This window comes from Agelaius phoeniceus, chromosome 31 (assembly GCF_051311805.1).
Source record: "Agelaius phoeniceus isolate bAgePho1 chromosome 31, bAgePho1.hap1, whole genome shotgun sequence".
Classification (NCBI taxonomy): Eukaryota; Metazoa; Chordata; class Aves; order Passeriformes; family Icteridae; genus Agelaius; species Agelaius phoeniceus.
In genome coordinates this window covers 2757304-2773806 of record NC_135295.1, presented here as the reverse complement: position 1 = coordinate 2773806, position 16503 = coordinate 2757304, and the positions used below count along the sequence as shown (strand labels likewise).

General features: G+C 65.6%; 1 protein-coding gene across 1 annotated transcript; it reads right to left on the bottom strand.

The window, feature by feature from the left end:
• Positions 1-9552: 9552 nt before the first annotated feature.
• LOC129132297 (ephrin-A4) lies at positions 9553-15815 on the bottom strand. The gene is made up of 6 exons (XM_077191970.1): positions 14101-15815; positions 11748-12040; positions 10500-10568; positions 10316-10375; positions 9995-10247; positions 9553-9907 (listed from the first exon to the last, which is right to left on the bottom strand). Exons 1-5 carry the CDS (start codon positions 14439-14441, stop codon positions 10159-10161), a joined length of 852 nt encoding a protein of 283 aa, XP_077048085.1. The 5' UTR covers positions 14442-15815; the 3' UTR covers positions 9553-9907; positions 9995-10158.
• Between the last annotated feature and the right edge of the window lie 688 nt (positions 15816-16503).

Below are 16503 nucleotides of genomic sequence, written 5' to 3'. Positions count from 1 at the left end.
AACTGCTGTGCAGCACTGCCCGGCAGAGCCCAGTGCCAGGTGATCGGCACCCTGGCACACGTGGGCACGCACGGGCACGCTTGCACTGGCGCGGGCACACGCAGCTCAGCGGGGACGCGCAGCCCAGCGGGCACATGCAGCTCAGTGGGCACACTCAGCTCAGGGGGCATGCACAGCTCAGGGGGCATGCACAGCTCAGAGGGCACACTCAGCTCAGTGGGCACATGCAGCTTACTGGGCACACTCAGGTCACTGGGCACTCAGCTCAGCAGTCATATGAAGTTCACTGGGCACACTCAGCTCAGCGGGCACACTCAGCTCACGGGGCACATGCAGCTCACTGGGCACACTCAGCTCACTGGGCACACTCAGCTCACTGGGCACACACAGCTCAGGGGGCACACTCAGCTCAGGGGGCACACACAGCTCGCTGGGCACACTCAGTTCACTGGGCACACAGCTCAGGGGGCACACTCAGCTCAGGGGGCACACACAGCTCGCTGGGCACACTCAGCTCAGGGGGCACATGCAGTTCACTGGGCAGACTCAGTTAACTGGGCACACAGCTCAGGGGGCACACTCAGCTCAGGGGGCACACTCAGCTCGCTGGGCACACTCAGCTCAGTGGGCACACAGTTCACTGGGCACACAGCTCAGGGGGCACACACAGCTCGCTGGGCACACTCAGTTCACTGGGCACACGCAGTGCACCCCCAGCTCCCACGTGGGGCCACCATCCCCAGCCCAGCAGCCTCTGCCCCGGCAGTGCCGGCGTCGTGCATCACCTGGAGCTTTGGCAGCCTTGAGGAGCTTGTGAATGAAACCAGGAGGTTCCCAAACCGTGGCTGGGCTTGCTGAGCCGGCCCGAGCTGCTCCTGCCAGGAGCTATCTCTGTGGCGTGGTGAGCGTGGCCAGGGTGGTGCTGTGCCAAATGTCATGTTCCCATGTCCCCAGTGGGCCTGGTGACTCTCAGGTGCCCTGTGCTGAGTCCTGGGGGGGTCTCCTGGCTCCCCAGAGTTTTGGGAGGAGATCAGTGTGGGAGGAGAGCCACCCCATTTGTCCTCAGGGTCCCTTTGGCCATGTGGATGCTGCCCCAGGCCATGGAGGGGGACAAGGAGGATGATGATGGGCAGGGCCCCTGGTGTCACTCAGCACTGTGGGAGACCCGGTTCTGTGATGCCCACGGCAGGGCTGTGCCCCATTGCCATTCCCCATCCATACTGGTGGCACTGGGAGCCCAAGCCCCTGCCAGAACCCCGCCAGGAAGGGGGAGGGGGCCAGCGGAAGGGCCCGGAGGACCAAAAAAGCCTCTATTAATTATTCATCCGAAGAAGTGAAGTGAAGAAAACACAACACGTGGAAAAGGGCTCTGGCTGCCTGGGGGTGGGAGCGGGGGAGAGCTGGGGAGGGGGGCACAGGGGCCGGGGTGAGGTGGCAGCGGCAGCGGTGGCATCCCAGGGTGCCGCACACCTCTGGGAGGACCCAGAGCACCGCGCTGCCACCATGGAAACGCCTTGGCTCGGCAAACCCATGGCAACACCCACCTCCACATGGAAACCCCCCCGCTCATGGCAACGCACGCTCCGCCGTCAGCACCCGCACCACGGGGGTCCCCCCGCCACGCACGGCCCCGTGCGGGGACACGGAGGGACACGGAGGGACACGGAGGGACACACCCGGGGGGCAGAACGCAGCCCTGAGCATCGCGGGGTGTGCAGGTGTCAGCACCCAGCAGGAATTACCCCTGGAATTACACACGGAGGGGCCTTGGCCGGGTTTGGCGCAACGGGAGGCGGCGTCTGTGGCGGGATGGCTGGGGACACACCCTGGTGGCTTCGCTCTCGAGGGGATGCGAGGCCATGAGCTGTCCAGAGCTAGGGCATGGAGCAGCCCTGGTTCCCTGCTCTGACTCCTCCACGCTGTGCCCATGGCAAGGACCGGCAGCTTTTGGCGTCAAAGCGGTGGGGAAAGCCTCCCACCTGCCGTCCATGAGCCCCGAGGGGCTGGAGTGTGTCCCCGGCGGGGCAGGGGACCCGCTTGGCCCGCCTGGGTTGATGTTTAACCGCGACTTCCTGTGACAGAATGTCGCAACCGCAGAGCAGAGCCGGCATTCAATAAATCATCGCGCCGGGCTGGGAGCTGGGCTGGGGGAGAGGGGAGGGGGCAGCGCCCAGCCGAGCGAGAGGGGGAGCCGATAAATAATTCATTAAATAAATAAACATGGTGAGAGTGCGGGGAGGAGGCAGGAGTGTAACCAAGAAAGGGCTCGGTGAACGCGGGCATGAAATATTCACCAGCCACACCTAGCAGGGCCCAACGCGCTGAGCTCAGGGCTCCCGGCCCGCCCGCGGGAGCCAGGTGCCGGCACGTGTCCAGCCAGACACGGCGAGAAGAAGGCAAAGGCATGGCAGGGAGCATGGCCTGGGTCGGGGAGCAGGCAGCTGGCAGGGCTGGCATGGCCATGTCCTGACTCCTGGTGGTGTTTGGGGCAGCTCCTCACAGCCCCATGCAGGTGTTTGGGCACAGGTCTGTCCTGCCAGGCTGGCACGCCTGGGGCACGCTCAGCACACACCGTGTGCCCAGAAGCCCTGCTCCTCCCTGCCCCTTCCCTTTTATATCCCATGGCAGTCGTTAAATTTGAATGAGGCCTCACGGATGGTTGAGCTGCGCCAGTGCCTCGACGAGCACTGGGCGGGCATCGCCTCGGGGAGGGCACAGGGGCTGAGCCTTCCCATTTCCCAGGGAGAGGGGGGAAAACCCAGCTCTGGAGGAGTCCTGGGGAACATCCTGGGGCTGGGCCTGGGGATGCAGGGGAGGTGAAGATGGGTGGCCAAGGTGAGCCACAGATCCAGGCAGAGCAGCCTCTAACCAGAGGGACCAGAGCGAGCCCTACTGCACGGAGGGACATGGGAGAGATTGGTTAATTAGCGGCCTGAGTTAATTTATGCGGAGCTGGATTCTGTGGCCTTGCAGAGGAGGCTGAGTTGCCACCAGTGAGGGAGCAGCGGTGCCAGGCGGCGGTGCCAGGGCCGTCAGAGGAAATCAGCTTCCTGCTGGAGCCGCTGGGTGAAGCTGTGCGTGGCTCCAGCCCCGCTGCTCCCGCTGCCCGGCGGGAGGAAGCTGCAGGGTTCCTGCCCTGGGCGCCAGACGCCTTTTGCCGGAACCCTGGCTCCAGCAGCTGTGCCAAATCTCACCCGCCCTGGGTGTGTGGGCACCCAGAGGTGGTGGCTGGGAGGTGAGAGCCACCGGCTCCTCGTGGCTCCCACGGCTGGGAGCCACGGTGCCAAGGTGAGCCCAGGTGAAAGGGGTCACCACTTGGTGCAGCACAGCCGTGCACACTGCCAGTATAGCCCACCCTGGGTGCTGGACTGGTGTGCCAGGGACTGTCTGTCCCCTGTGCCACATCCTTGTCCCAGTCCTGTCTGTCCCCTGTGCCACATCCTTGTCCCAGCAGCCCACGCCTGCAGTGGAGGTTACCTGGCAGGAAGCGCCTGAGTCAGCAGCCGGCACCAGGTGACTCAGCCGGCTCCTCTCCTCTCCAAACCTCCCTCCTGGCCTCAAGATCACTCCAATATCACCCGCCGGGGGCAGCCCCGGCCTCACTCCTGTCCCCTGCTGCTCTGACATGACCACAGCGTGGATGTGCTGGAGGGTGTGAGGGCCGTGCCAGGTGGGAGGCTTGGGTAGGGCAGGGCTGGCACATGGCCCCACTGCAGCCACAGCTCTCTGGGGAAGGGACAAGGACACAGGGATGGATTTGTGGCAGCCCCAACCTCACTCCTGTCCCCTGCTGTTCTGACATGACCACAGCGTGGATGTGCTGGAGGGTGTGAGGGCTGTGCCAGGTGGGAGGCTTGGGTAGGGCAGGGCTGGCACATGGCCCCACTGCAGCCACAGCTCTCTGGGGAAGGGACAAGGACACAGGGATGGGTTTGTGGTTGCCAGCCACAGCACCTAGCTCCCCACTGGCTCTGGAACATGGTCTGCTCATCCCAGCCATGCCACCCTGGTGTCCCCTGTGAGGTGTCTGGTGGTGTGTAAGTGACGTTAATCTGATGAACGAGTGACAAGCAGCATCGATATCCTGCTCCCACTGCACACAGATCACGCCACAATCAGCATCTGGGAGCACTGGCAGAGGTGGCAGTGAACGGGGAGGTGCCAGGGACAGACCCACAATGTGCTGTGCTCTAGGTTGTCCCCATCCTTCTGCCCTGACCCTGCAGGTGATGCTGCCAGGGGACCTGCAGTCCCTCAGGCCCAAATGAGGGCTGGGGATGGGCACAGGAAGCACAGGAGCCGTCCTAGGAACCCCCAGCAGGCACTGAGCTTGGCAGTGTGGGGCTGCTCTGGCTGTGCCACCAGCAGTGCCCACCTGCCCCTTGGGAACAGCCCATTCCCATCCCATTCCAGGCCACGGGTGACCGTCCCCAGGGAGAAGGGCAGGGTGACACCGTGCCCCTGCCTTGCTGCTGGGCAGAAGCACAGGGAAACAAAGGAGCCAACGAGCTGGGGGGGCAGGGGGGACTGGGGCTAAGCGTGCAGGCGCAGGAGATTTCAGGGCCTGAAATATTCATCAGGGCTGAGGCGGCGCCTGCCGTCACGGCGGCCACGAGCGATGGCACGGGGGGGCTTCAATAATGCATTGCTGGAAACGGCTCACCAGAGGGGCTGGGGGCACGGGGAAAATGGGGGCTCCCTCCCCTGGCTCACCAGAGGGGCTGGGGGCACAGGGAAAATGGGGGCTCCCTCCCCTGGCTCACCAGAAATGGGGGCTCCCTCCCCTGGCTCACCAGAGGGGCTGGGGGCACAGGGAAAATGGGGGCTCCCTCCCCTGGCTCACCAGAAATGGGGGTTCCCTCCACTGGCTGCAGCTGCCCCAGGCCTGTGCTGCTGGCCAGGTGATGACAGCTGGGTGCTGGACAGGGGACAGGGCAGGAGGTGCTGCTGGCACTGCTGGGGACAGTCAGGAGAGCACCAGGAGGTGCTGGCAGGTGTGGGGTGCCCTTTGCTGCTGGCAGGTGTCTGGTGCCCTGTGCTGCTGGCAGGTGTGGGCTGCCCTGTGCTGCTGGCAGGTGAGGGGAGCCCTTTGCTGCTGGCAGGTGAGGGGTGCCCTTTGATGCTGGCAGGTGTGGGGTGCCCTGTGCTGCTGGCAGGTGTGGGGTGCCCTTTGCTGCTGGCAGGTGTGGGGTGCCCTTTGCTGCTGGCAGCCACCACCCGAGGGGCTGGCAGAGGACCCTGGGTGTGTGCAATGTCCCTGCAGCCTGGCAGTGCCCAGCTGCTGATCTGGGCTAGGTGGGGTCTGGCTGTGAGCATGGCCCCATGCCCCCCGTGCAGGTGTTGCTGTCGCAGCCACTTTGTGGCTCCTGTGCTCAATAATTCAGAGCATCCACCCACCTGTGCTGCACTTGCCTCTGGCCATGGGCTGGCCACACCAGCCAGTCCTCCTGCCAGCTGCTGGGACTGGCCTGGCCTGTCCCTGGGCTGGGACTGCAGGCACCCGAGGAGCTGCCCTGGTGCTGGTCAGGCAGCTCAGGCTCTGCCCTGGCTAACGAGATCTTTGCCAGGGAAGCTTGTTAGCAGCTTGAGGATCAAAGGAGCACAGGGCATGTGGTGGATGTTGGGAGCAGAGCCCAAGATGTTCCAGAGCTCCACCTCCACCATCCCCACAGCATCCTTCTACTGGAGAGGCCGTGAGCCTGGTGGCACCCTGGCACAGAGCACCTCAGCATCCACTTGGGCACCCTTGGGAGGTGCTGCCCTGGGTGGGCACCTAGCCCAGCCTCTGTCCCCACTGTCTGGCTGCCCTGGAGACAGGGACACTGTGCTGGGGTGGTGCCCCGTGTCATTTGCACCCACACATTGAAGTCCTAGTCATTCTCCCCAGGGATGCAGATTGTCCCAGCACAGGGACCATGCAGGCCCTCAGTCTTCAGCAGCTCCAAGCAGAGCTGGCAGCAAGGGCAGCTCCTGCCCATCCCTGCTCTGACATTGTCCAGCAGGATTATTGTCCAGCAGCATTACATCACACTAGGAGTGCCCTCCAGCATGTGCAAGGGTACAGGCATGACAGGACAGACGGACACAGGCACAGACAGCCACCCTGGCCCAGAACGGTGATTGCACAGGCAACATCTGTGCCTACAGCCCTGCACGTGCGCACCCACCGGTGCCAGGCTGTCTCACACAGACACCGACTGCCACCCTGGCCCCTGGAGCGGGCACACCTGGCAGCAGGGACCGGCCAGCTGCTCTGCCAGCCCCCCGGGATGCAGGTGGGATGTGGCAGCCCCTGCCTGCGCCGGTGCCCGTGCCCTCATTGCTATGGCAGGAGCGGGCTCGGCGCGTGCAGCTCCGGTTAATTAAGCGGCGCGGGCCGGCTGCCTCCAAGCCCCCGCTGAGTGTTTTGCTCAATGATAACCTTGACGATGCACATCATCAGGAGGCTGCTCGGGGAACGGCTGCTCTGGCCCCTGCACCCCCTGCTCAGCCCTGCTGTGGGGCTCTGGAGCTGCCTGCCCACGGGGGCATCACAAAGAGGTGGCACCACGAAGAGGTGGCATCAGGTAGAGGTGGCATCATGAAGAGGTGGCATCAGGAAGAGGTGGCATCCCTGAGAGTGGCTGCCGGGTAGTGAGGGATCTGCCTGAGGTGGGTGATGGGCTCTCAGGGTCCTGCAGCCAGTGCCCGCTGTCTGGTCCATCGTGCCCAATGCCTGGCATTCCCAGTGCCCTGCTCCTCAGGGCTCAGCGTGCGTGTCCCCTCAGCACACGTGTCCCCTCGGCATGTCGAGCCAGTGGCCCCGTTTCCATGGTGACACGGAGCCATTTCCCATCTCCGGGATGCTCTCGACAGCTCTGGGGTGGGCGCTGCCGCTGTTGCCCTTCGCCCATGGGGAACAGGCGGGGATGGGTCCTGCTGCCCTGGGGGGTTGGGCTCCCCCCTGTCAGCCCTCGGGGAGGGGCACCGTGCCCCGTGTCCCCTGTGTGTCCTGGGGCTACCCCGGGACAGCTGCAGAATCTGATTTCATCCTCGTGCTGGGGTGATGAGGGGTCTTTGGGGCCACGCAGGGTTGGATGGGGGCAGTGTGGCCGGGTGAGAGATCTGGTGCCAGGAGTGGGAACACCCCAGAGATAAAGGGATTGTGCCCAGCAGGCTCCTCCTAGTGCCACAGTCCCTGTTGTGACAGTGAGCCAGGCCACAGGGTGGGCATGGCCATGCTGTGCTCCCTCCTCAGTGCCTGCTGCGGCTCCCAGCCCCTGGCACGACACGGCTCTTTATCCTGCTCTCCATCTCCCTGCTGCTATTACCATTTCCCATCACTTGCTATGCCAGGTGATAAATTTTTCCTTCCCACTTTCTGAAGGTTTAACTCCCACCCACCCACCTGGGGCACCCGACATCCTCACCCCACACTCCTCCCCACGGGCACCCCAGCACCCCAGGGCTGGTGTGGGTGGCACTGGGGAGGGGGGTAGGGGCGGCCCTGAGGCAGGGGGGTGGCGAGACAGAAGGGATGGGCTAATGGAGCCCATTCCTTGAATAGATTCAATTTCTGCCGCGGCGGCTGCGGGGTGCGGAGCCATCAATTGGATTCAGGGGACGGGGAATCTGATTTGGAGCGGCCGCGCCATCAATTAGCCGTTATTGATGGCATTGCTCATTGGAAGTCGATGGGATTTGAAGCTGGTGGCAGCTCCTGCATACCAAACAACACCGGCTCAAGGACAGGGCCCAGACCTAGCACCCACTCTGGGGGTCCCACAGGAACCCCTTGGCCTTGTCTGGGAGTCCCTGAGGGTCTGGGGAAGGGGTGGTGCAATGGGAAGCCCCCCCTGGAATCACTGCATGGGTTCCTGCAAGGCACAGCCTGCCAATATCCCTGCACAGGGGGCCTGCAGGGCACAGCTGTCCCCAGCATCTTTGTGTGGGGGTTCTTTGGGGGATGCCCCCACTCAGCATCCCTGTGTGGGGGTTCCTGCAGGACATGGTTGTCCCCTGGAATCCCTGCATGGGGGTCCTACAGGGCCTGGTTTTCTCCTGGAATCCCTGCATGGGGGTCCCACAGGGCACAATCCCCTGGAATCCCTGCATGGGGTTCCCACAGGGCACAATCCCCTGGAATCCCTGCATGGGGGTCCCACAGGGCATGGTCATCCCCTGGAATCCCTGCATGGGTGTTCCACAGGGTACAGCCCCCTGGAATCCCTGCATGGGGGTCCCACAGGGTACAGCCCCCTGGAATCCCTGCATGGGGGTCCCACAGGGCATGGTCATCCCCTGGAATCCCTGCATGGGTGTTCCACAGGGTACAGCCCCCTGGAATCCCTGCATGGGGGTCCCACAGGGCATGGTCATCCCCTGGAACCCCTGCATGGGGGTCCCACAGGGTACAGCCCCCTGGAATCCCTGCATGGGTGTTCCACAGGGTACAGCCCCCTGGAATCCCTGCATGGGGGTCCCACAGTCACCATCACCCCAACATCCCCACCCACCAGCCCTACAGGCCCCATTGCCCCCCAGCATCCCCCCAGGTGGGTACTTTGGGGGATGCCCCACCCAGCACCCTGCACGGGGGTCCCTTGGGTACGATGCCCCCCAGGATGGTCTCACCCCCTCCTGGGGAGGGGAGGGTCCCGCAGGAGATGCCCCCCTGCACTCGGCAGCCCCTGTGTCCCCCCGGGGACGGGGACCCCTCCCTGCAGGGCGGGGTGCAGGTCGGGGTGCAGTGGGGGAAGGGCAGGCAGCCGAGCGGGGGGAGGGGAGCGGCACGGTCGATGCTTTCTCTCTCAGCCTCTTGCCAAGCAGCTTCTCTCTCCCAGAAGCCATAAAACCTGTCTGACGTGCCCGGCACCACTGCGGCAGGCGGCCGGCAACGCCTGCACGGCGAGGGGCGAGGGGGCCCTGCTGCAGGCGGCCCCGGGGGGGGTTTGGGCCCCTCTGGAGCCCCTCAGGAGGGTGAGTGGGGGGCTGCACTCATGGGATGGGGGACTGAGAGCATCAGGGAACTCTGCTGCTGGTTGGTAAGGTTGGGGCATGTGGCAGAGCCACGGCTCTGACAGGGACCTGGTTGTGCCATGGGATCAGCCCCCAGTGATCCCCCTTTCACTCGGGAAGGGGGAAACCCTGCAGCTCCCCACACCCCCCATTTTTGGCATCTTATGGGGTATGTAGCAGATGGAGAGATGGACTGACAGTGACTGCTCTGTGGGCACCCCAACAGCACCCAAAGATGGCAAAAGGGACCAGGGTGCCTGGCTGGAGGCTTTGGGTGAGTGACCCCCAAGCCCACTGCCCCCTCACCCCCTGTCCCAGTGCTCATCCCACCACCAGGTGTTAATTACCAGCAGCTTGTCTGTAATTAAAGCTCTCCGGTGACGGGAGCTGACGACTCAATATCAAACTGCTGCAATTAAGGCCATGAGGGCTGTGCAGGGAGCGAGGGGCAGGGACACCCTGCAGGGGACACCCTGGAGGAGCCACCCTGGCACCCGTGCAGGGCTGGGGGGCACGGGCAGGGGCACGGCGGGGGCTGCACAGCCGGGGCGCAGCGATCTTGCAAATATTGTATTGCTCAGTCACTACCAAGGGTTAAAACCAAACCGAGGGCACGGAGGAAGGCGTCTTCCCAGAAGACAGATCAGCGTGTCCTCACTGCAGGAGGACACGGCAGAGCGGCGGATGCCGCCGTCGGAGCCGCTGCCCCACTCCGGGGTCGGGGGTCCCTGGGCCCCAGGGGAGGGGGTCCGTGGGGAAAGGCACGAGATGAGGTGATGGCCGTGGGGCAGAGCAGGCGTTCGCTGAGGGGACCCCAGCGCCGGGCCGGTGGCCGGTGGGGCAGTGCCGGGGCGTGGCAATCCCAGCGCAGGAGCTCTCGGCAATCCCGACGTGCGGCGCTGCGATGGCCCTGGGAGGGAGAGAGCCCCGTCCAGGGATGCTTGAGGGCAGCACGCAGGTGCTCACCCAGTGCCCCAGAACCTCCACTGCCCCTCACCTTCCAGCCCGGAGCTCCCGGCCCCAGCTCGGCTTTGCGGAGGTCCAGCAGGCGGGTCATGGCCTGGGGCTGCCCCACGGGCTCGGGGGTTTGGCTGGGAGGAAGAGTCTGGAAGCGGCGTTGGGGCAGAGGAGCCCATCCCCCCGCCAGGGGCAGCGCCGGGGTCAGATCCAGAGCAGGGCCAGGAGCGCGAGCGTCAGGCATGGGGTGCAGGGCTGTGATGGGAGCGCGGTGCCCCGGGCAGGAGCCACATCTGCCGGGGCAGAAGCAGCGGTCAGGGCGAGCCGGTTCCCGACCTCCCAGCCCCGCCCCCGTACTCACCTTCGGGGCCCCCGCGCCCTCGGGGCTGCGAATTCGGCACCTCTGTCACCGGCTCTGGCGCTGAAAAAAAACCCCACGGTGGTCAGGGAGCGGCTCCCGTGGGTTACGGGGAGGCTCCGGTATCCCCCAGTGGGGACTGGTGGAGCCCCCGAGGTTTGGGGAGCAGCCCCCCCGCCGGACTCACTGGTGCCTCGGCAGCAGACGGTGACGCGCAGCTTCAGGCATCGCCCGGCGCTCTCGGGGCTGGGCACGGCTGGGCAGGGGGGGTCAGCGGGGACCGGCTCCGGTGCGGCCCCCCCGGGACCCCCCGACGGCGGCTCCGCGCGGGCCGGGGGCGCCCCCTCCCGGCGGAACGCGGGGACCGCGCCCCCACCCCGGAGCGCGCAGAGCCCCCCCCCGCACCGGGGACACCCAGAACAGGGACACCCCGAAACAGGGAACACCCCAAAACAGGGAACACCCCGAACCGGGGACACCCAGAACAGGGACACCCCAAAACAGGGACAACCAGAACAGGGAACACCCCAAACCGGGGACACCCAGAACAGGGAATACCCCAAAACAGAGACATCCCGAACCAGGGACATCCAGAGCCCCCCCCGCACTCCGAACCGGGGACACCCAGAACAGGGAACACCCCGAAACAGGGACAACCCGAACCAGGGACACCCAGATCCCCCCTTGCACCCCGAACCGGGGACACCCTGACCCCTCGTGCCCCCCGCTAGAGCACCAAGAGCCCACCCTACATCCCGAACTGGAGGCACCCTGAACAGAGACACCTCGAACCAGGGACACCTCGACCCCTCATGCCCCCACCCTGGAGCCTCCAGAGCCCACCCTACACCTCGAACTGGGGGCACCCCAACCCCTCGTGTCCCAACCCCGGAGCACCCAGAGCCCACTCTGCACCCCACCTCCCCACACATCCCCCATCCCAGGGCATCCAGACCCCACCTACACACCCTGATCCCCTTGTGCCTCCCTCCAAGGGCATCCAGAACCCCTCTGCACCCCACATCTCCATGAATCCCCCACCCCAGGGCATCCAGAACCCCTCTGCACCCCACATCTCCATGAATCCCCCACCCCAGGGCATCCAGAACCCCTCTGCACCCCACATCTCCATGAATCCCCCACCCCAGGGCATTCAGACATCCCCTGCATCCCCATCCCCTCGTGCCCCCACCCCTGGGACACCCACAGCCTCCTGCACCTCAGCCCTGGCATCACCCAGAGCCCCCGTGTTCTCCTCAACCTCAGTGACATCCTGGCTGTACCCTGACCCCCTACTCGCCCTAAACTCGGCTCCATGGGGATCCTGGTGACCCCCAACCCTGGGGAGCTGCACTCAAGCCCCCCTGACATGTTCTGACCCCGGGGACCGCACCCAGCGTGCCGTGACCGCAGCGCAGCCCCCGCGGGGACTCACAGATGTAGTAGTAGGTCTCCCCCGGCTGGAACTCGAAGCCGAGTGAGAAAGGGGTGAAACGCTGGATCTTCTCGGAGAATCGGACGGGCCCGAAGGGCGCCCGGGGCCGGTTGCACTCCCAGCGCTTGAAGGCGCCGGGGGTCTCGTAGCAGCCGCGATAACCCTCTCGATCCACCATGAACAGCGTGAAGGTCTCTGCCCGGCCGGCGGGCACCGCCCCCTCGTAGTGCGGGCAGTAGATGTCCAGGTAGTCATTGATGGCCACCTGGATGGAGTAGTCGTCCCGCAGGAACCTGCCGGGCAGGACAAGCAGGGGATCCCTTGAGAGGGGTGCCCTGCTGCCCCAGCGGAGCAGGGAGCTGGGTTTTTCCCAAAAAAGCCGCGATCGGACACCGCCAGGCATCATCTCGGATTAGCCGCAGGCCGCTGGAGCTGAATGGGCTCGGGGGGGTTTGTGCAGCCGCGCTGGCCGGGCACAAAGCCCCTCGCCCCAGGCAGCCGCCCGGCCGCTGATCGGACATGACACGGCGGTGGGGAACCGTGCCGAGGGACGCTCCGGGGCTGGCAGGGGGTGGTGGCCGGGGCAGGGGGCACGGGGCGGGCAGGGCACGGGGGCAGCGCTGGGGATGCTCTGAGCTCGTGGTTGTGCCGACGGCAAGCGCGGCCAGGCCGGGGTGGAGCAGCTGTGCAGGCACACACACGTGTGCACGCACACACGAACGTGCACACGCGTGTGAACACGCTTGGTCCTGAGCGTCTGGGGCTGGTGATGGAAAAGGGGCGCTGGCAGGGAGACCTTGTCCCCCACACTGGCCCCAGTGCAGCCGGTGTTCACAGACAGTTCTGGCAGAGTCCAGAATGTTCATCACTGGGATGGCAGCGCTGGCAAGGGGGGATTGAACCCCTGACACCCCACTCAGGCTGGGGGCTCCCCGAGGGCAGGATGGAGCACAGACTCCTGCTGACTCAGAGCATCCCACGGGTGACGCTGGCTGGGACGGGCCTGGGCAGAGCCAGGGCAGGGGGACGGGGCCCTGCCTGACCCAGCAGAGGGGCACACAGAGCCCCCCTTCCCGGGGCATCCATGGCTGGTGGGGTCTCACCTCTCCCATCAACAGGATGGGAGCAGGGCAGCGTCTGCACGCCCAGCCCTGCCCATCATGTGCCAGTCTGCCCCAGGGCAGCAGGCCCAGAGCCCAGGACCTCCATGGGGAGGCCCCAGCATCCTGACCCTGCCTCCTGCTCCCTGAGAAGCCCGGAGCTGGGAAATTCCTAAAATGGAGGAGGTTGGGAAGAGGGATGGAGCCAGACCCTGGCCTGCTGGTGACAGCCAAGCTCCCAGGCAGCAGCAATGGCAGGGTGTGGGCTGGAGTGACCCCCACCAGGGAAACCCACAGCCCCAGGAGTGCCACCCACCAGCCTGGTGCCACGAGAGGATGCCCAGAGTTCAGTGCCACCAAGGGCGCGTTCAGGCTCAGCACAGGTGGGTACCACCGGCAGACTGGCAGCACCAGGACTGCCCACCAGCTCAGTGCCACCAAGGGCTTGGTGCCACCAGGAGTGCCCACTGGCCTGGGGGCAACCAGGGCTGCCCATGGTGAGGGAACACCCAGAGCTTGGTGTCCCTGAGGGAGACTCACGAGCAGGATGCCAGCCGGGGCTCAGTGCCACCGGCAGTGCCTGGGGCTAAGCACCACCCAGGTGTGCTCGCTACCTCGGTGGCACCCAGGGATGCCCAGTGGCTTGGTGTCACCGGGGGTGCTCAGGGCTCAGTGCCCCCCGTGGGCACCCTGGGGTCGGTACCAGCTGGGGCACTCACCGGCTCTGCACTGCCCGGGGCTCGGTGCCACCGGGGGTGCCCGGTGCTGCTCAGAGCTCAGCACCCCCGGGGGTTCTCACCCGCCCCACAACGCCCAGGGCTGCCCGGTGCCTCGGTACCACCGGGGGCTCGGTACCACCGGGAGGCACCACCCGGGGCTCGGTGCCGCTGGGGATGCCCGGGGGCTCGGCGCACGGGGGGCCGCTGGCCCGCTCGGCATTACCTGGGGGCTCGCTGCTGCCGGGGATGCCCGGGGGCTCGGTCCCACCGGGAGGCGCTCCCCGGCTCAGTCCCGCCCGGTGGCCCGGTGGCCAGCAGCCCCGCCCCCCCGGAGCCCACCGCCCGCCGCCCCTCCCCTCCCGTCCCCTCCCGTCCCGTCCCCTCCCGTCCCGTCCCGTCCCGTCCCGTCCCGTCCCGTCCCGTGGCGGCGGCGCGGGCCCGGGGCTCGGCGGGGCCCGAGGCTCGCTGGGGCCCGGGGCTCGGCGGGCCCGGGGCGTACAAAGGCGGCGGGGCCGGCGGGGGCGGCGGCGGTACCTGGGGTTGCTGCCGTTCCAGTGGACGCCGTGGCGGAAGCCGCGCACCGGCGGCGCCCAGAGCAGCGGCGCCCAGAGCAGGAGCCCGAGCAGCGGCGCGGGGCGCATGGCTCCGCCGGCGGCGGGGGGCGGCGGGGGGCCGCGGGCGGGGCGGCCCGGCGGGGCTCGGCACGGCCCGGCCCGCCCCGACAACTTCGGGCCAATCCCGCCGCGCCGCCGCCCGGCAACTTCACCGACTGCCATTAACCCTTGGCGGGCGGCACCGGCACCCACCGGCACCGGCACGGCCATCGAGACCGGCACCGACACCGGTAACTGCCCAGCGGCCGGTACCGCCGGCATCCAGCGGCACCGGCACCGGCACCAGCGGCCACGCCCCAGTCCGGCACCCCCGGTACCGCCAACATCCACCGGCACGGGTATCCCTGGCAACTCCCCGGTAGCTCTCTTAGCCCGACACCGAGCCGGTACCGTGAATATCGACCGGCACCGGGACCAACACTGCCCGGGCTTGTGGGCTCAGCATCCCTGGCACCGGCACCCCTGGCATCCATCGGCACTGCCCCTGGCACCGGCGGCTCCGGCCCAGTCCGGCTCCCTGTTAAATCCCAGCCGAGCTGGCACCGCCCCGGTACCGGCACCGGCAGCGCCGGCTGCCTCCTGCCCTTACCGGGACAGCAGCCACCGGTACCGGCACCGGCCGGGCCCTGCGGGCACGGGCAGATCCCACGGGGCAGCTCTTGCACACGCAGGGCTGTGCCCACGTGTACCCATGCACATGGGATGGTTCTTGCACACGCGTGTGCCCAAGGTGGTGGCAGCTGCTGGCCACACGTGTCCCTGCCCACCTGGCAGCTCTTGCACACCTGTGTGTGTCTGCACACACGTGTGTTCACGTGTGACAGCTCCTGCTCACGTGTGACACCTGTGACCAAGCCTATAGGGCAGCTCTTGCACATGTGTGTGTGTGTCCCCAGAGCAGCTCCTGCACACACATGTGCTCAGGTGTGACAGCTCCTGCTCACGTGTGACGCCCATGTCCCTGCCCACCAGGCAGCTCTTGCACACTCGTGTGCCCAAATGCTCACACTCACACGTGTTCCTGCCACATCTGTGCCCACCCAGAGCAGCTCTTGCACACCTGTGCCTGTGCAGGTATGGGTTTCCTGACCTGCATACACATGTGCTGAGCACACAGGGCAGCTCTTGCACACGCGTGTGTCAGACCCACAGGGCAGCTCTTACACACACACGTGCCCATGAGTGTGTGGCAGCTCCTGCCAATGTGTGTTCCTGCCTGCAAGGCAGCTCCTGCACTCACGTGTGCCCATGAGTGTGCCCACAGGGCAGCTCCTGCACACACGTGTGTGTTTGTGGCAGCCCCTCTTCACTCGTGTGGCCATGCACACATGGCAGCTTTTGCACACTTACACATCTGTCTGCCAGGCAGCTCTTACACACACACAGACATACCTGTGCCCCTAACGCAGCTCTTACACACACACACATCTGTGCCCACACAGACTGAGCAGCTCTAGCACACACGTGTGCCCACAGAGCAGCTCTGGCACACTCGTGTGCCCAAAGAGCAGCTCTCACACACTCGTGTGCCCAAAGAGCAGCTCTCACACACTCGTGTGCACAAAGAGCAGCTCTGGCACAATCGTGTGCCCAAAGAGCAGCTCTCACACACTCGTGTGCACAAAGAGCAGCTCTGGCACAATCGTGTGCACAAAAAGCAGCTCTGGCACAATCGTGTGTCCATGGAGCAGCTCTGGCACACTCGTGTGTCCAAAGAGCAGCTCTCACACACTCATGTGCCCAAAGAGCAGCTCTGGCACAATCGTGTGCACAAAAAGCAGCTCTGGCACAATCGTGTGTCCATGGAGCAGCTCTTACACACTCATGTCCCTAAAGAGCAGCTGTCACACACGTGTATGCCCACAGAACAGCTCTCACACATGCGTGTGCCCAAGGAGCAGCTCTCACACATGTGTGTGCCCATGGAGCAGCTCTTACACACTCATGTCCCTAAAGAGCAGCTCTCACACACTCGTGTGTCCACCAGGCAGCTCTCATATACTCGTATGCACAAAGAGCAGCTCTCACACACGTGTATGCCCACAGAACAGCTCTCACACATGCGTGTGCCCACAGAACAGCTCTCACACACTCGTGTGCACAAAGAGCAGCTCTCACACACTTGTGTGCCCACGGAGGAGCTCTGGCGCACACACACAGACACATACACATACACACACACACACACACGCGCACACACACACACACGCACACACACGCACACACACACACACGCACAGACAGACACACACACACACACACGCGCACACACACACACACACACACACACACACACACACGTGCCCACTCGCGTGTCCCCCCG

Excerpts from the sequence above, each read along its gene's own strand:
- LOC129132297 (XM_077191970.1), bottom strand. The coding sequence starts at position 14,441 with ATGCCGGCGGTACCGGCCGCTGGGCAGTTACCGGTGTCGGTGCCGGTC. Across the intron at positions 12,041-14,100 it reads TGGAACGGCAGCAACCCCAG|GTTCCTGCGGGACGACTACT; the intron begins GTACCGCCGCCG and ends CCTGCCCGGCAG. Across the intron at positions 10,376-10,499 it reads CGTCTGCTGCCGAGGCACCA|CGCCAGAGCCGGTGACAGAG; the intron begins GTGAGTCCGGCG and ends GTTTTTTTTCAG.